The 20,719-nt window shown below is 39.2% G+C and overlaps 1 protein-coding gene across 1 annotated transcript in view; it reads left to right on the top strand.

Annotated features, from left to right (window-relative positions):
* Elp1 (elongator complex protein 1) overlaps positions 1 to 20,719 on the top strand; it is a 313,623-nt gene that overhangs the window by 212,927 nt on the left and 79,977 nt on the right. The window contains exon 10 of the mRNA XM_067136206.2: positions 5,792 to 5,928. Coding sequence (XP_066992307.2) covers positions 5,792 to 5,928 — 137 coding nt within the window. The remainder of the gene's footprint in view (positions 1 to 5,791; positions 5,929 to 20,719) is intronic.

Raw genomic sequence — 20,719 nt, 5'->3', positions numbered from 1 at the left:
AAGTTCCTGATATTGGATCAGTCAATGAAAGGGGGATAACAGTGACTTCCCCAACAGGTGTTACATATCTGGTCATGGACAATTGAGCCCTTATTTCATTGAGGGTGCTACATAGAATCCAGAAAAAAGAGTTGACCTGGTAGTCTACAAGAGACCTCATGCGTTCATGCAGGATTTGTGCCTTTTTTTTCCAGGTCAAACACTTAATCTTAAGTGGCAACAGATACAGCCCACGCAGCGCGAGTCACTTACTCTTCTGCAACAACTTTTTGGACTTCACCTAATTTCTTATAGAACTTCATGTTCCCCAGATCTCACACCCCAGAGGCCTACATCTAAGTTACTTCATAAGAACGACTTATCAAGACAGATGACCCATATATAAATTTTCCCAACATAATTTTTTGTGTTGTTACAGCAGCAATCTTTGTACATCAACTTGTTAAGTAAACTTCCGAAATGTTATGAACAGTCTGTGGGACGTGATAACACATACTGTACAAGCACAGTTTGTTCTGTCGCAGTTGGTAGAAGAACTGGAATTGATGAGGGGAGAACCAAGCTATGTGAAGATTGCCCTTGGCCTTTCGTACCTTTTCTATTGCTGTCTCCTACCTTGCCGACTCATCAATGTGTGTTCTATAAAGCCTTAACTTGTTTCCTTTCTCTTTCTCTGTTCTTTATCTTCGGCCTTTTGTATCTCCTTTCTCTTAGATTTTTTCTAATCATATACTGGCTGATGTACCCATGCTTCGCAACAGAATTCTCAGAAAGACTGTCTTTGTGGTTTTCCCAACTGAAGTCAGCATAGCTCATTACAATGTCATCTGTAGAGCCCTGCACAGATATACAAAATAATATTCGCATCCGCACTTCCTGCATCCGCATATGGTTATCCACATCCCCAAATTGTTATCTGCGGATAATTTAAATATTTAACTACAGTATATTACACCCAAGATATTGAAATGGATAGATCTGTTAACATAATACAATAGGCCTGACATCTGGCACCAGAACCCCTACAGTCACAGAATTACGAGGAATTTTCTCTTGCAACAACTACCGATGTATTGAACTTTTTTTCTTCCCTCCATTAATTGCGGGCAGGAGCCCGTTAGGCTTAGGTCAGATTTACAGCTTTATGGTCTCAAGAATCTATCACTATTCTCCTATACCAAAGTAAAGGATCGCCTAACCACAAGCAAAAACAAGAGTATACCTGAGTGAGAATCAATAAACGTCATTATTTAGAAATTATCGGCAAAATTATCCACACTGCCATACCGTTAGTATCCGCCAATACACTAACTTAGCGGATGTCCGCATCCATGCGGGGCTGTAGTCATCAGTAGAAATGTAGTGATTTAAAGCAATGTTATCATATAAAATATTCAAGCACATGAAAAACCACACAGTTTTTCACATTTAATGAACAGCACTACGGTGCCGATCTTACAGTCCAAAGTTCCAGTGCTGGAATGACCAGGCCGCAGACAGCCGCGAACAATCCTCTGGCATTATTCTGTTAAGTGTGCACACTGTTCATTCCAATCAGTGACTCGGAATAGGGAGTGAATTGCTGGAATACTACAACCTGTGTCTGAAAAGTTTGGTGAATGGTCTCCTAGTTTGTACAACGTGCTACTTCGGACGATGCGCTCACGCATACGCATTGTGAGGCATGGCACCCAGTGCCCCCTATCGGTCAACTCAGCACAGTTAAATGGAGTTGAACGCTGCAACACATCGCACGGAGTCAGTGTGAGGACTCATGTGTCATTGTACAATGGAGTGCAAAACGGAGCAACATGTTAACATGAGGTTTTGCTTACACCTAGGCAAAACAGCAACGGAAACACATGCAATGTTAATGCAAGTTTACCACGCTCAAGCAGTGAGTAAAAAGTGCATTTTTGACTGGTTTAAATGCTTTCGAGGTGGTAAGGAAGGTGTTGAGGACGAGGCGCGTTCAGGTCGACCAACCACAAGCACATCTCCAGACAACATCGAACGAGTGCGACAGATGCTTGCTAATGATCAATGACTGTCCTTAAGAATGATAGCAGATGAAGTGGGTGTAGCCAAGGACAGTGTAAGGACCATTGTTCACGAACACTTGAAGAAGCAGAAGATTTGTGCCCGGTTTGTACCGCACAAGCTGACAGACGAGTGGAAGCAAACTCGGATGGAAACGTTGGAAGATTTCATTGACGTTTGTGACCAAAATCCGGAGGTGTTAAAAACCATCATTACAGGAGACGAGTCGTGGTGCTACCATTATGATCAGAGACCAAGAGACAGTCAGTGGCGTGTTGTTCAGTCCAAGATAATAACAATGCTGATCGCCTTTTTCGACAGCATTGGTGTCATTGATCATTAATTTGTACCCCAGGGTACAACTGTAAAACGCGGAATTCTACGAGGGAGTTTTTAAACGGCTACTGCAACGCATCAGATGGGTTTGGCCTGAACTGTACTGGAGTGGACAGTGGACGCTCCTCCACGACAATGCCTGTCCGCAGACCACGATCCGCGTGACCCAGTTTCTCGCTGAACGCCAGGTGACTGTTCTTCAACACCCTCCGTATTGTCCGGATTTGGTGCCGGCAGATTTTATTTTTGTTCCTCCGTCTTAAATTAGCCCCGGAAGGCCACCAGTTTGACAGTGTAGCAGGTATTCAACAACGCGTGACAAGGTTTCTCCGGGAGATTCCAAAAGAAGTGTTTGCTGCCAGCTTCCAGCAGCTTTACTGTCACTCTCAAAACTGTGTTGTAGCTAACAGAGATTACTTTGAAGGCCAGTAAAGGAGTTTTGTGTGTATCTTATGTTGTCTTTATTTCATGAGATCATTCACCAAACTTTTCAGACACAGGTTGTATAATGAACCAGTGTGTTATGTACCAGGAGATGTATGAACCAGAGGAATAGCATGTTAAAGAAGTAAATTATCTAACTCCCCAGCTATTTCCCGCCAGTATTCAGACAGGCTGTTATACTCGGTACACAGCAGTAACCCCATCTATCGGAGATGAGTGGCAGCAGAAGACACAAAGCATATCGCAATAAACAACAGTTAGCGTAATGTTATTGTTTATCAATTTTATGAGCTTTCTATATTGTAGGCCTTCACGTTTAGTTTTCTTCCAACTCTGTGATATTAGGGCATCTTATAAAATTATTTATAGTGTAGACTATATTTCCTTATTACCCTCCCTGACTTTGCATATCAATTTTCATTAAATTCTGTTTACCCATTTTCTTGAGACTCGGCGTTCATATGGAATAGACAATAAAAATCCAAATTCATGAATATATCTGTTATCAAAGCCGGTACGACAAAAATGTATGACATAAATAATCAGAAATTTAATACTATATGTAGTATTTATCGGTAGGAATTGACATAAAAATTTGAGAATTAAATTTTAGGCCTTGCCCTAAAATAGCATTTCACTCTGTGTGAATAAAATTATTTATGGCCTAGATTGTAGCGACCTATTCCCCGACTTTACATACTGATTTTCATTAAATTCTCTTCAGCTGTTTTCTTGTCATGCACGTACATACAGACAGAAATTACAGAAAACTAAAAAGTTCATTTCCTTGTTACTGTGGACACGACTGATACAGAAATACCATTCATTTTAAATTCTGAGCAATGTACAGACAAAACTTATTTTGCTACGTATATATAGATTTTGCTCATGATACCTGTAGGTGTTATTATCATAAAGCTGAGGTGGGAGTTTGGGGGTAGAAGCACTAGAATTGATGGAAGAGGCCATCTGTGAAAATGTTCCTCTCTCTGTCATTGCGTTCATCTTAATTTTCGATACATTCTTTTCCCAGCTTCCTATCTATGATGTACATCTCCATGTAGTAATTTTTTCACTGTCTTCTTCTTCTTCATGTCCCATTTCCAGTCTTCTGAGTTGGGTTGTGAATCAAGGAGTAGTACATTTTTCTATCTCTCCACTACTCCCTTCGTTCCTTCCCTCAATATTTCTTCTACTTTTATTCCTCTCTTCTCTGTATTCTCATTCACCGTATCTGTCCACCTGTTTCTGGGCCTTCCCCATTTTCTTCCTCGTATTTTTTTCTCCATAAATACTCGTTTTGGAACTCTATCTCTTCCATTCACATCGTGTCCATACCATTTCAGCTTTCTGGTCTCTATATTGTCTTGCAATTTAGGAAATCCAATTCTCTCTCTGATTTTATCCCTTCATGTCTTCACAGTTATTCCTCTAAGGAATTTCATCTCGGCTGCTTGGATTCTGTTTTCATCATGTTTTGTAGTAGTCCATGTTTCTGCCACATGTCAAAATTGAGGTGTAATTCATTCAGTACAGAATTTTCTTGCATTTCTCTGGAACGACCTGGTTCCACACTATACCTCTCACACATTGGTAAAACCCATTAGCTTGTTGGATACTCTTCCCAATTTCATTTATTTTCCCATCTTCTGCAAGTATACTCCCCAGATATTTGAATCTTTTCACAACATCTAATGGTCTTCCACTTACTTCGATACTCCCTCTTCCTTCTCTGTATCCTCTCGTCATCATTACTATCTTACCCTTCTCCACACTTGTTTTCATTTCATATCCCTGTATCTCGTGATTCCATACAGTAATTTTTTCTTCTACTTCCATTTCATCTTCTGCCCATATCACTATGTAATCTGCAAAGAGTAAGGCCTTTGTCTCTTTGCTTCCCATTTTTTTGTTATACACTCTTGTGGATTTCATCCATTACTGTGATGAAGAGTAAACTTCCCTGTTGTAGTCCTGTTTCTACTTTGAACCAATTTATTTGTCCTATCTTAGTCTTCACACTACTTACACACTTTTCATATATGGCTTTGATCATTTGTACTTCCACTCTATCTTCTTTTTTATCAATGCATCCCATGCAATGCATCAAGAGGTCATCTGTGAAAATGTTGCTTTCTCTACCATTGTGTTCATCTTAACCCCTTACCGGTGTCAACCGCTTATAAGTGTCAAGGTAATTATTCACAAGTTGCGTGAACTGCTTATAAGAGTTATCCAAGTTCGTGTGTTTATTCCAGATTGCGTCAACCGCTTATAAGCATCAGAAATGTATAGATACTTCTGACATCTATTGGCTTTATTTTGCAACAAAGTACTACATTTTGTTTCCATGGAATATCATATTCCATGTAGGATTCATGTGGCCATGCACACATGTTTTCCTTGTGGTCAGCAGTCGAAACAATATGGCTTCCGGACTATAACCCCGAGTGTAAACAAACAAAGTAAATCGCAGTGATATTGAGCGAATGCTCTTGCTTTGCGATGAAAGGGAAGATGAAAGTGACAATTATTCTTCTGCATCTAGTGATAAATTCCATTATAAGAGACATGAATGTGAAGAAATTGAAGACATTCAGACTGACTGAGTTACGTTAGAAGGGCCACATAACATATTCAATTTCAATAGCAATAGTGGTATTCATGCTAACTTTGGGGATAATCCCATACCATTGACAATATTTGAACATTTTGTTAGTGATGAAAAATTATATAGAGTTTTAAAAAAATTATATGCAAAACATGGAAAATTAATGCTCAATTAATGCATCCAGTGCATCAATGCATCGCTGGACTTTTAAAGTCAAGGTTTTTCCTCCCCTGTATGAACCCTGTTTCAAGAGGAGGAATATTGCTCTGCCCTTGTTCTATCACCACTACTGAGCAACCCTGATCAAGGTTTGGTAGAAGTGTGGTCTTCACTACTACTTTTTTCCTGTAATTGTTCCAGGCGGACCTCGAGATCGAGTAAGAACAAGCGGAAACTAGAACGGAAGTTGATGAGTCTAAAGGAAGGCAGTCCTTATGAAGATCTTGCTCTGATGAGGGCATTGCATCAGTTGATGACTAACTGCTTCAGTCTCACAGGTAAGCAGTGTAATGTTGAATTGTTCAGGCAGTTTCTTTAAGCTCATTTAAATTGAAGACTATTGTGGCCTGCTACACTAGTTTGCTAGGTTATTATTACTTATGTCAAAGACATCAACAATATGCATACATACATATAACTTGAACAGCTGTGATACATGTAGGTTAGGAGGTTTGTTTAGAATGGTTATAGGGAGGTACATTCAGGAAAACAGGGTGATCTTGGGAGTGGTGATAAAGAGTACAGGGAGCTAGAAGTCAAGTAAGGATGGCATAAAGTTGTTAGTGTTAAACAGTAGAAGTATAGGGCTATTAAAAAAGATGGACCCAATTTAATTAATTTGTGGATATCCCACGTCGTTCCATCTATATGATGTGTCAGCAAATGAAGCCCGTCCACCAATTTCTGTCTTTATACTTTTCTCCTTCTTTAATGCTGTCCCAGTCCCCTCCTTGTTGCTGAATGTCGTTTTTCACCATGTCTGTATATCGCATTAATTTAATTAATTTGTATTTCATAAAATATACATTGGACATGAACAGTCTACATACCAATGAATAGTGGAAGGATCAAAGTTTTGTTGACCACAGGCTATAAATGTTCAATGTGTCCCCCCGTACTGCACGGCAAACATCTAAGCGGTAGCCATACTCGTTCCACGCATGAGAAAGCATGTTTCGTGTTACTGAGTGCACCACAACAGTGATATGGTTCCGCAGTTCAGTGAGAGTTATTGGTAGAGGTGGTATGTAAACTGTGTCCTTAACATAGCCCCACAGGAAAAATGCTTGAGATCAATTGTTCTCAGTGGCCTTTCCTATGCAACCTATCTATCGCCGAGAAAAGAATTGATTTAACAGTCTTCGGACATCAAAGTGCCAATGCAGCGGAGCTCCATCGTGTTAGAAAATGAGGTCTTGTGAATCTTTGGTAAGTTGATATAAAAGCCATTGTTCCAACAGGTCCAGGTACGTTATTCCACTTACAGTGCGTTCTGCAAAAAAAAAAAAAATGCTCCATACACTTTTGTTTGTGGTAAGGCACTGAACACGTTTAGCTTCGGTGAGTGTCTCTCGTGTTGAAATGTTATAAGGAGCCTCCCCGAAGAGTGCTAGATAGGGCATTCGGGCGTTCCCTGGGCAACGGTGGTACACCAGCTGATTCTTCCACGAAGGCGCTGCTACACAGCAACAAGCAGATGATAGCAAGTACTATGTCCACTAACAATCCTTTTCAGGACCAACCGGAGCACATGTCAATCAGACTTGGTAACAATCTCTGCATTTGTCACTTAAATATCGAATCCATATCACCACCAAAGAGTCAGTATCTGTCTCGCCTTATGCTGGAGAACAGCATGGATTTGATAGCACTACAGGAAACACATACCATTGACAGTGAAGATCTCTACAGAAGAGGAAAAATAGGTGGTTACAATCTCGCTGGGGCAATCAGTGATGAACGTTATGGGATCGCAACAGGTCCCAGTTAACTGTTTTTAAAGTTGTTTACGAAGACAACTCAACAGATATTTCTGTCCTGGCAGTGGAAATCTCAGGTATTACTGTTGTGAATATCTATAAACCACCAGGAGTCTGTTGGTCCAGCCGTTCAATAAAAGTTTTTGATCACCCTGTTTTGTACGTTGGAGATTTCAATAGTCACAGCCCAGCATGGGATACGAATTCGAAGATGACAATGGGTCCAACCTAAATAACTGGATTGAAGTAAACTCCCTACAACTCGTCTAGTGCTAAACATCCTGGCACATTTCATTCTGGCAGATGGCTAAAGGATTATTCTCCTGACCTGTCCATAGTGTCACAGTCAACTCCTGCGAATCAACACATGGTACAACGAAAGGTCATCAGTTCCTTTCCTCACAGTCAACACAGACCAGTTATTATTTACTATGGCACTGAGATCCCTCTTGTGTCTTCAGTACCACAACCTCGTTGGAATTTTCAACTAGCAAAGTGGGATAAATGTGCAGAAGGGCTTGATAACACTGTACAGTGGATACCACCAGTTCCTAAAAATTACAATAGATTTGTCAACGCCATAAAAGCTAACGCTAGGAAGTTCATTCCCCGGGCATATCGTAAGACGTATATACCAGGATGGTCAGAAGAATGTAATCAGCTCTACACCGAATATCAGAATTCTCCTAATAAAACAACAGCTGGTGAGTTGCTAAGGGCTCTAAATAAATCTAGGAGAGAGAAGTGGCACAGAACTACAGCAGAGATGGACTTCACACTCTCTAGTCGTAAAGCCTGGAACCTCATAAGAAAACTTGGTAGTGACCCTACATTGAAATGCAGAAGTTTGCCAGTGAACCCAAACACCATTGCCTCCAGACTGACACAGATCTCTAGAGTGAAGATGGACAAGGTACACGCAAGGCGTGTTAAGAAGCAACTAAGAACGAGAAGATCACAGTTGACATCCCATCCGGAGTATTCCTGTGACTTCAGTACTGAAGAACTGGACAAGGCTCTATCCAAGATAAAGCTAAATAAAGCTGCTGGTCTGGATGAAATCTATCCTGAGTTTCTGAAGGCCATAGGCCCTGGTGCAAAACAATGGCTAGTCAACTTCTTCAATGAAATTCTACGAACTGGTAAATTACCTAAGTTGGTTCAAACAAGCCAAAGTAATTGCAGTCTTGAAACCAGGAAAGGAAGAAACTGATGTTTGACATTATCGAACAATTTCACTCCTTAGCGTAATCTACAAGATGCTCGAAAGAATGATACTTAACCGTATCCAGGAAGCAATAGAAAGAGTCATCCCAGTTGAGCAAGGGGGTTTCAGAAAGAATTGTAGTTGTTGTGATCAGGTGTTAACACTGACAACAGAGACTGAAGCAGGATTCCAGAAAAGACTGAAGACTGCTGCAGCTTTTGTTGACCTTACATCAGCCTATGACACGGTCTGGAGAGAGGGACTGTTGCTCAAGTTTGTTCAAGTCATCCCTTGTCAGAAGCTAGCATGATTACTAAACAACATGTTATCCAACCGTCGACTTGCTGTATTTCTGAACAGTGAAACAAGCAGGTGGAGATCTCTAAATAGTGGTTTACCCCAAGGGTCAGTTTTATCTCCCATTCTATTCAATCTTTACATCCATGACCTGCCATGAACAACTTCAAAGAAGATACAGTTTGCAGACGATCTAGCTTTAATTACTCAGAGTACGGATTTGGCACACTGTGAGGATGTACTTACAGAGGACCTAGCTACCATGTGTGACTATTTTCACAAATGGAGACTCCAACCAAATCCTAGTAAAACAGAGGTAACTTGCATAACGTGGAAGCTAATCGGAAGCTACATGTGTTTTTTAACGGAACAGAAGTCTCCCACAATTTCTTCCTAAAAATCTGGGTGTCACACTGGATCGATCCTTGTTGTTCAAACAGCATTGCTCGAATCTGTCATAGAAGCTGAGTACAAGAGTAAATACTGCATAAACTAGCGGGCAGCAACTGGGGTGCAGATGCAAACACTCTTAGCACTGCTTCACTTTCTCTAGCATACTTGGCTGGTGCATACTGCGCTCCTGTGTGGGAAAACAGCGTACATTCGAGCAAGATGGATGTACAGCTCAATGAAACTATGAGAGTTGTTATTGGAACAGTGAGGTCCGCGCCTACTCAGCGGCTGCCTGTTTTAGCCCTTTTAAAATTTTTTCAGCACCTTACAGCATTATAATTCTTGTTGTACAGAATATACAGTTCTACTTCATCATACAATAATTTTAAAAAATTACTTTCAATAAATTACATTTTTAAACATTTTCTTCTTCCAAGTCCATAGTCCATATTCTTCATAGATTTCTTGAAATTAATTTAACTGATACAATACAACACAACCACACGAAATTTACAGTTCCAAATAATATGTAATTAATTTCTTAATCTGTCCAGGAAATAAAATGGTAAAACCACATATTAAGCATTTCTGTGGCTTCACTGATTCCTGTTCACTGCTGTTCAACTATGGTCACAGTTACATTAAACGAGAAAATACCGAAACACTAGAAGGAATTAAATAAAATCAAACATAATAGAAAAGGCATAGAAATAGCACTTACCAATTTAGGCTGCGGACCCTTGGAGGGGTAGCCCTCGAGCGCAAGCGCTCACGAGGACAGTTGGATGAAAACGAGATGGACAATACGCATCACACACGTGAAGCCGGCAGAAGGTCGGAAATGGACAGATCACAAGTAACCAATAGGACACCGAATTTCTCTAGATTCCCGTTTTCGCCAGTTGGGAAGGTAGTTATTCTGACCAATCCAATTGCATATATGGCCAGTTCCTAAACTGCTGCTGCACGTAGAATTGCATCACCTACTTTCTCCACGTGCCAGTACCTGTTGGTTCAAAAATTATGTACTGCACGCGTTTTACCCAGACAGTATAAAAAAATATTTCTTCAAAGTCCAGAATGTCTTTTTTTTACGTTGAAATTAATTTAAATGATACCCAACCCTCTTCCAAATTCAATAAAACACAACTACATGAAATTTAAATACAAAGATCACTTCAAAAATAATTCTTACAATGTAAATAATTGCTTGATCTGTTCAGAAAAATAAAATGGTAAAACAACGTATTATGAAATTCTATAATTGATGATTTTCAAAAGTTCATGAGTCCCAAATTCTATTCTTGAGGTTTCTTAAAATGAAAGGTAAATACACAGTGCTTATTTCCAGTTTGCCGTCCCTCCACAGGTGACATCTTGGATTATTGCACTGTTTGCATTTTTAGATGCCTTGTAGTTCCACGAAAAGTGCGTGACGCCCTTAAAACATCGTGGATTATCGAACTTTCATATGATGAGGGAGGAAGTCTCTCGCATTCGTGTGCATTGCAACACAGTACAGGGATCCCCACTCTTGTTCGATTTCATAGGTTATAAACAATATAATTATTAAATTAATGTAGTAATGGTCCACTTTTCAATACTATAATATGCAATAGTGTAAATTACATTAATTAGGGACTAGTTTCGGCCGGGGCTGGCCATCTTCAGCCTTAATGTAAAACATCTAATAACTAAACAAATGTATATGCACACAATTGACATAAAACAAATGTTCGATTTCCCAGCTCTCCTTTAAAACCATAAGTCCATTTGGGCTCAGCATTAGAAAAAATGCAGTTTTATCAGCATTGACAATATTGTTCGGTGTATACAAATTGATTATTTAAGCCATACTTTTTTCACCAACTGCTGTGTGATATTTTGGCGTTCCTTAAAATGCTGAATACAAAGAATTGCGATTTCACTTGAACTTAGAAAATATGAAGCACGCTGTGGACACACCGAAGTGAGTGAGAGTTCAGAAAGCTACCCCTGCACATTCCGGAAGACCCGTTATTTCATGACGTGGAGAAATTTTGAATTTAAATTGCACTGTAAAATACTATTTTTTTATTAATGTAAAGGTGGTTTTGAATTAAAAGTCTGAATTTCGGTAAAGGGACTGGTAGTGTTCTTCAAATTACAAATTATCTGTATTTCGAATTAAACAATTTAAGTAATATGCAAAACCGTACCTCATGTTTCCGGGAACGAGAGCTTCTTCAAATTAGGTGAGATTTTGAATTAACCGATTTTGAATTATTGAGGTTCTACTGTAGCTCTACTGTATTGGTTGACTTATGTGGACTACGAACTTAAGTTTCTTCTATTCGTCTGACATCATCCTCTGACACACTCAGTCAGCCCGAGCTTTTTCCTTTGCAGTGATATAACCCAAAGTCTTATGTTTTTGCTAGTTGGTGGTTCAATGTCGAATCGGAGATGAAAAGTGCGCTGCACTGTTTACTACCGACTCACATTTTGCAAACTCAAGAATGCCGAAAACCTTATGATGTATTGTAACCATCTTATTAATAAATGATGGTAAAACGAGATGGTGCGAGTACCCGTGCAGCTGTTTTACGGAACTATCACCCTAGAAGCCTTGTACGCAACTATCACTGACGAAGCAGTGTTGGTCAACAAAACGTTGAACCTTCCACTGTAGATTGTTCATGTCAAATGTATATTTCGTGAAATACAAATTAATAACATTGGGTCCATCTTTTTTCATAACCCTGTATTACAAAGAAAGGAATAGAATAATCATATTTACTCATGTATTAGACTTTTTTTTTTTTTTTTTGCACTTTTACAGCCAAGAAAAGTAAAGGGGATTCCAATATGCGATAACCTCAAATTTTGTGCAGTGAAAACACAACTTCCAGGCTATACTTAAAGAGCTATAAATTATACATGTAAACATTCTACACTATTCTTTAACAAACTTATGAATGTATTTGAGATATACTAGATATTTCCATAGGAAGGCAGTATTTCTAAATGTAAAAAAGACATAATGGTGAACCCGACTTTTAGATCTGCATCACCATCATCATTTCCCATTATCCACCTGTAGCTGGGTAGGGGCAAATATGGTTCCTCTCCACTTTCTTCAGTCTTTCCACCATTCCTCCTCCAACACGGTGTCCCAGTCCAGGTTTCTTTCTATAATACTACGTTAGATTGTGTTCTTCCATCTCAGTCGTGGTCTTCCACGGTCTCTTTCCTTGCATTTGCATTTCAGTCACCTTTTCTTAGCATTCTTTCCTCACTCATTCACTCTTCTCTATTCTATCATTCATTTTTTCCACTTCATTTTCTTCCCGGATTATCTCATTCCTTATTTTGTCTCTTCTACTCTCCTGTATCATACTCCTCAAGAACTTAATTTTGGCTGCCTGTATTTGACTCTCATCCTGCTTTGTAATTCTCCAAGCTTCTGCTTTGTAAGTGTTATGGGTACGTAATACATTTTGTACATAGTTTCCTGTGCTTCCATTGGCACATCTTTGTCCCATAACATGTTTCTTACACTACGATAGAAACAGCTTCCAGCTTGAATCCTCTTAGTAATTTCAGCATCCAGTCAAGCATTCTCCATTAATTCACTCCCCAGGTATTTGAACGTCACAGCTACTTCCAGGGGCTTGTCTGCAAGTCCAATCTGACCTTTCCTTTCCTTCTTGCCCCTCAGAACTAGAGTTTTACTTTTTTTTTTTTCTAGACTTATTTTCAATCCACATTCTTTGATCTTCCCATTCACCAAATCCAGCTGCTCTTGAACCTTCACAGTATCATCTGCAAATAACAACATGTTCATTTCTCTTCCTCCATATGCTGCTTTTGCTGTTTACATGATGTCATCTGTTACTATTGTAAACAGGATTGGCGATAGAACACTTCCTGTCTCAGCCCACTAGTGATTTTGAGCAAACTTGTCCTGCCTACATATAAAGTAAATATAGTCAGTTTTAGTTACTCATATCACGTCATTTGTTTCATCTCATTAATTCTTCCGATGAGGTTGATGTCCGGAAGGGCATACGGTCGTAAAAACTCGCTACGAAAATTCATCTCGCTTCATACTCAACCCCATAGAGAAAAGAGATAAAGGTTATCGTTTTATCATATTATGCAGTACTGATACAAAAGAACTTAGTGGCCAGTCATTCATCTCTGTCAGTTGAGCAGTAGGACTACCATACAGTAAACCTAAGTAAACCTGATCACTGCTTTCATTTAAATGATCGTCTTGTGCCACAAACCTCCCTGCTACCGGCATGTCATCATTCCATATGAAGTCATTTTCACTGCCATCTCATCAGCCATGCACTGCCATCGAGATCATTCGAAGTCCCATCTTTTTGAAACCTTAAAATTAGTTTATTCCTGGCTATAGAGTCTAAACGGTGAGAATCTATTCCCTAATGGTTTCTGGAGATAGTCTCTGATATTCCCGGTCTTCGCTTAATAAATACCAAATATTTTACATTGTGTTGAATGATGGAACATCCCTCAAATCATTTTATATTTCCAGTTGGTGTATGTGTAGCAGAAGCCACTGCTGAATAAAACCGTGCTGTAGAAAGCATGCCAAAGCACCAGCTGATAACTAGCATATGTTACGAGTTGTACTTCGTGAATGTAATACATAGTGATTGAAAGCAAAAAAATGCCAAGTTCCACAACGGAAAGAATAAAAATAAATAACAGGAAAGTCTGCTGCATTTATGGATATCTACAGATGTGGTGGTAATGCTTTTATTATCATAATGTTTAATTTCATACAATCGTTGTCACCATATTTTTATTAACGCATAATATGTTTTTGTTTGGCATCTCTGAAAATCGTTAAAAGTAAGTGAGGACGTAAAATCAGTATCATTATTATTATTATTATTATTATTATTATTATTATTATTATTATTATTATTATTATTATTATTATTATTATTATTAATATTATTGTACTGGAGGTACACCCGCCCCTTGCATAAAAACTAGCTCCTTGTAGAAGGCCATCTATAAATGGAAATCTGAAACTCATTTCGAAAATAGTTTGAACATTTCTCGACAGATGTTGCTACTATCAACCTATGTTGTGCCCTCTGGGGTGAAGATGAACTATTCAATTTCAAAGTAAGTTTGTGTATCAAGGTTTCCTAAACTGAATTGTTTATTGATTATTTTTTGTATTCTAAAGTTATCAACACTTGTATCTCTTCCCACCAACTTAATATGTTACCCAATAAGAATATTTGTACATTTATTTAAGTAACCAATCAGAAATTTTTGATATTTATTAACTTAACCAATAGGAATTGTGGGTGTGTCAGAGTTTCAACCCAGAGAAATCTGGAACCTTCCTCTCCGCTATAAAAGCCGGGACATTTCGGGCCATGTCTTTGTGATTGCTCCAGTCTAGAGTGTGTACGTAACTGAAACAGGGGAAAACGCTGCCTCGTCCATCTTTGTTAGGCTCATCAGCTCAAGGTAATGGTAGACCGTTTATAAACATGTAATAATCTCTGAAAGATAGTCCAAGGAGAAGGTTCCAAATTTTAGTAATGTAACTTTTATTTCATAAATGTAAATTTTAAACCTCAAATGTAAATTTTAAGTCTCTAGTCTAAACAGGGAATAAAGAACGATACCCTCCTGTATTTCCCTTCAACTTGTTGTTGAGGTGACAACTATTTTGTAACCTTTAACATCTATCTCATAATTCTGTAACTTAAATATTTTTCTCCATCTAGTCACCTCCGTAGTATGGGTTTAGCCTCTGTAACGTCAGGCCATGAGCCCACATAAGGTTTTAAGTATTTTCATTTGAATTTCAAGGAGTGCAAGTGTTCACCTCCTAACCTTTTGATTTTCGACCAATAACTTTAACCTTTCGTTTTTACCAAAGACCATATAGTATGGGTACTTGTTACCCCTGTTAAAGTCAATTTCATTCTTTTATTTTTAAGGTAAATCAGACTGTTGAGCATATAAGACAGTGTTTACTGTTTGGTTTTGTTTAATGTAGGTAGGTGCCTTAATAGGCCTGGAACTTGTAATTTTGGAGAATAATCACCTAGGAAGTAATTGTGTAGTAAAGACTCGTATTCTACTGGTGTAAAAATTGGGAGATCCGTCTCCTTGACTGTTGGTTGAAAGGAGCAGTAGTGCTCATGTAAATTTGTAATTAGGGAGCTTCAAGCTCACATTGTTAAATTATTGTTATCTGATTATTCTAAACCTCTCTAAAATTGTTACTCAAGCTTACAAGCTAAACTCTTGTACCTGATTGTGTTATTTTCGAACTCTGTTTAAAATTTGGAAAAGAAACAAAAGATATGAGGAAGATATATAAATTTTTCCGTCTTTTATATATCCACCCATTCATGCTCGCACCTTCTTTCACTTCTGCGTTCCATGGTATCCCAGGAACAATTATTATTATTACTTGTTAGGTACGTTGGCGAGTAAAACAATTGTTATAAATGGATTGTTTTTATCAGGTTTTAAACCTACTTCTCTCCAAAAAATACCTATATTGGCCCGAGTTACAAGATATTAAACGATCACTTTGTTAATGATCTCGCCTGCTATATTAATGATATAGATATTAATTCCCATAGGGAACCTGAAAGATTTGTCCCAAATGAGTTAATTTATAATACCAATATAAATGGTCCGTTATTGGACATTATAAACTTTCCAGCCAACTCATTCCTGGTTGCCAGCGTTTCATCCCAGTGTGCTAAGTTGGGCTCTTCAGTTGGTAAATAGCACACCCACCAAGACGCATGGCTAATGCATACCATGGAAGCCACTGCGTAGGCTACTTGGAGCCACTGCCATTGCCAATGCACTTTGAAAGACTATGTCTCATTACCAAAAATTGATGCCTGGCTGGCCATCAGATGATATTGATGTTGATTCCCATAGAGAACCTGAAATATTTGTCCCGAATTAGTAAATTTATAATATCAATATAAATGGTCCGTTATTGGACATTATAAACCTTCCAGCCAACTCATTCCTGGTTACCAGCATTTCGTCCCAGTGTGCTAAGTTTGGCTCTTCAGTTGGTAAATAGCACACCCACCAAGAGGCATACCGTGGGGGCGACTGCATAGGCTACTTGGAGCCACCGGCAGTGCCAATGCACTTTGAGAGCCTATGTCTCATTACCAAAAATTGAAGCCTGCCTGGCCATCAGATGATATAGATGTTGATTCCCATAATAATACTGTAATTATTAAATTAATGTCGTATTGTCCACCTTTTCAATACTATATTATGCAATATTATTGAATTACATTACTAAACTAGGGACTAGTTTCGGCCTTGGCTGGCCATCTTCAGACTTAATGTAATACATCTAATAACTAAACAAATGTAAAAACACACAATTGACATGAAAACTAATGTACAAACACACAATTAACATTAAAATATGGGATGAACTAAGTGTGCTAGTTATAGCCGAAATATGAGTGACTGGTTTGATCTTACGATGTTTGAGGCATGGTTTAAGAAAATCATGTTGCCTTATATAAAGACATTACAGGGGCCCAAGGTCATGATAGTCGATAACTTGTCGAGCCATCTCTCAATTAACGTAATCAAGCTATGTGAAAAGAATGACGTCAGATTTGTTCTATTGCCTCCGAATGCTACCCACCTTTGCCAGCCACTTGATGTTGCCTTCTTTCGTCCCCTAAAGATGGCTTGGCAAAGTGTGCTGAATGAATGGAAGAAAACGAATAGGGAGTGGTGCACAAATCAGAGTTCCCTAAACTTCTAAAAGAGACATTTAATAAGATAGGTGTAAATTGTGCAACGAATGTTATTTCTGGGTTCAGAAAAACGGGTATTGTTGCTTTCTGTCCGGAAAACGTGCTACGCCAGATTCCACATGGTGACAGTGCTGATGACATCAATCGAGAACGATAGTGGACTGCATCGTTCGTTCAACATCTCGAGCGAGTCCGGGTTGGAGAGGCAAATACAAATGCACTGGTTCGCCGTGCGAAGCGTTTGACTGGTTCTCCCGGCAAAGGGATCGTGGTGAGAGATTTGGCCACCAATGCAGCTGACAAGGACGATGATAATGATGAAAGTATAGAGACTGAATTAACTTTAGAAGAAGAATCAACATCAGAAGGAGACAATTCAAGTTTTGAGGTGAGCGGCCCCTGTCACGCCATCTCCACCGCAGAAATTCTAGCTTCTTATGAGAGAGAGGGGGAAGATGGGTTGTCTATAAATGACTTTGTACTCGTTGCATTTCCGACGAAGAAGAGAATTCGGCGTTTCATTGGCCAGCTGGTGAGAGTTTGTCCGGGCACACTCGAAGCAAATTTTCTGAGGAAGAGGATCCTGGCTGGCACAACATATTTTGTATTTCCAGACATTTCCGATGTAATGGAAATCAAAAAGGAACAAATTGAGAGGAAACTTATACCAGCATCCTGCAAACAAGGGAAGTTCGTTTTCTTTGATATAGAACATGTTGATGTGGAGTAGAAGGTGACTATGTCCTTGTGTAAAAAGTTGTGATTAGTGCCTCTTAAATGTAACATTTTTATCTGTATAATCTGTTTAATATGTCTTATCTATTTTATTATGTTTTACTTTACTATTAGTAAAATATCCCATATCTTCTTTACTATTGGTTCGAACAGTTTTACTAAATAGCTTGAAAATAGAATGTGTTTAGAGACTTTAATTTTCTGTGTATTTCTATCAATTTTATTACTTTTAGTGATTTAATGATTGTTTATTTGCTTTGTTTTAGGTTTATATAAGAAATATTTTTTTAAAAGTGAAAATGTGATCAGTATTGCCCATAAGACGGTCAAATACCGATAATCAAGAAAAATAAATGACTGATCGGAATTACCCCACTCCATGAGGTACCACCGATCACTGATTTTTATTTATTTTTTCAATATTATCGACTACTTATGATTCTTTGTTACGTCAAATAAAAGCTAAAGAATCATTGATCTTATATATTTAATTTTGTAAGTACTACGTAAATAGCGCGGGACGTATCCGAAAAAAACTTAAAAAATGATCGGAATTACCCCATTTGATGGTACTTCCCGAAGCTGTAAGCCGTGATCAGTTAGTTCTACACAATCCCCAACAGATGGCAGAACATGCCAGAAATCGAATCAGCACTCGAGAGTGAACCAGGAAACTCAAAAAAAATTATTTAAGTTCTCATGCACCATCTATAGACGAATGTAGCAGTGCTGGAACGGCCGCGTTAGCCTGTCTATAGGTGGGTGTAGCACTCATCAGGTTAATTAAGGCCATGGCCGTTTCCTTCCCACTCTTAGGTCTTTCCTATGCCATCGTCGCCATAAGATCTATCTGTGTCGGTGTGCCGTAAAACAAATTGTAAAAGAAAATTTCCTTAACATATTAGACAGACAGACAAAGCCCACTTCCACATTAACGGATACATAAACAAACAGAATTTTTGTTACTGGGTTCCGGAAAATCCTTGTGAATTGCACGAGCGTCCATTGCATAGTGCTGTGCTGTTTCATGTCATGACATCACAGGGCCTTACTTTTTTGAAAGTGAGAATGGCATTGCAAACACAGTAACATCTGCTTGGTATGTTGGTATGTTTGAAACATTCTTTAAACTGAGACTGCATGCTCTGAACATCGAAAACATGTGGTGGAGCTATGTCACATACTGCTCGACAATCTACAGAAGCCATTTGCAAACTGTTTGGAAGGCGCGTCATTTCACGTAACAGTGACGTTCCATGGCCTGCGAGATCATGTATCAACTATCCGTGAACTGAAACAGGAAATTGAAGACAAAATCTCTGCCATTCCCCGAGACGTGCTAGAGCGAGCATTCGAGAGTTTACGTAATAGGTTATTAAAATGTGAACGCCGAAATGGAGCACATTTTTCCAATGTCATCTTTAATTGACAGTTTGTGACACTTTATAATGAAAACATAAACGGCATACCATACACACAAACTTCCGTCAGAAAAAATATTTTTTCCTATGTTTATTCATGCAAATAATGTTACTTCATAATTTCCCGTTTCCCTGTGCCACCCTGTATTTGTGTGCTCATTCTGTTGCTCCCTCTTAACACAGTGACTTTGCATTGCGTTCATCCTCTTGTGTGTTGCTTTCCAATACTTGTGAAAGAAAACTGTTTATTGATATTGTACACCTATGTTCATAAAAACCAGAACACCTTGAAAGACTGGAGATAGGAAGTTCATATTCACAACACATGTGCATTAGTGTGTTCTGCATAAACGATTTGCATTTGAACCATGTCGGCCCTCAGGTTCAAGGTTCACATCAATATCTCAGCGCACCACCACCAACTGGTAAAATGCTCCTGTGCCTCTTGTTGCTATAAACCAAAGGTAATGGATCAGTGTGACTTGAGCAAACGTGCAGGATGCCTCGCAGATGTATGTGAGAACCATACCGTCAAATGAGTGAGTTTGAAAGGGGGCCGCATTATTGGCATGAGAGAACGTGATGCATCCATCTGGGAAATTGCTGCTCGTGTGGGACAAAGTATGTCGGCAATACAACAGGTCTGTACGGAATGGTTCACAAAAGGCCGTAGAACACGATGAAATGAATCTGGTTGCACCATCCAGACCAACCCCCAATAAGACCTACACCTCATCCGAATGACATTACAGAACAGATCTGAGTCCTCCTCGACTCTGGTGAAACAGAACAGTGTAACACATTGTACACTATCAGGAGTGACAGTCCGTCGCCGTTTATTACAGTATGGGTTACCGACGCATCGTCCACTTCTCCGCTAACCTTTAAGTAATGTGCATAAACATGGTAGACTGCAATGGTGTATGAAATGACATCACTGGGGACAGGAATGGCAGCAGATAGTGTTTTCGGACAAATCCAGGTTCTGTTTGTTTGAAAATGATGGGCCCCATTTTGGTTCGCCGCAGGTAGGGGGAGAGGCAGCACATTGACTGCATTCACACAAGACATACAGTGCTAACTCAAGGCCTTATGGTGTGGGGTGCTATTGGGAACAACCAAAAATTACAGTAGGTGCGTGTGCAGGGCACTGTGACCAGTTTGACCTTTATGAATGACATCTTGCAATCCGTAGCCATACCTTTCCTGCACGACACCCCAGATGCCATATTTCAGCAGGACAATCCGCGACCACATGTTGCCGCATGAACACGTACCTTCTTGTTGTCACAGGATGTCAGACTGTTGTCCCGGCCCGCCCAATCACCAGACACATCATCAATCGAAAATATGTGGGATATTGCAAAATGACGGGTGTGGCGCTGTGACCCAATGCCAACAACCAAAGATGAACTGTGGAACGAGATGAATGCAGCATGGATTGCTATACCCCAGGACGC

The sequence above is a fragment of the Anabrus simplex genome, chromosome 1, assembly GCF_040414725.1.
Source record: "Anabrus simplex isolate iqAnaSimp1 chromosome 1, ASM4041472v1, whole genome shotgun sequence".
Taxonomy (NCBI): Eukaryota; Metazoa; Arthropoda; class Insecta; order Orthoptera; family Tettigoniidae; genus Anabrus; species Anabrus simplex.
Note: the sequence above shows the minus strand (reverse complement) of the source record. Positions and strands in the feature narration are given on the sequence as shown.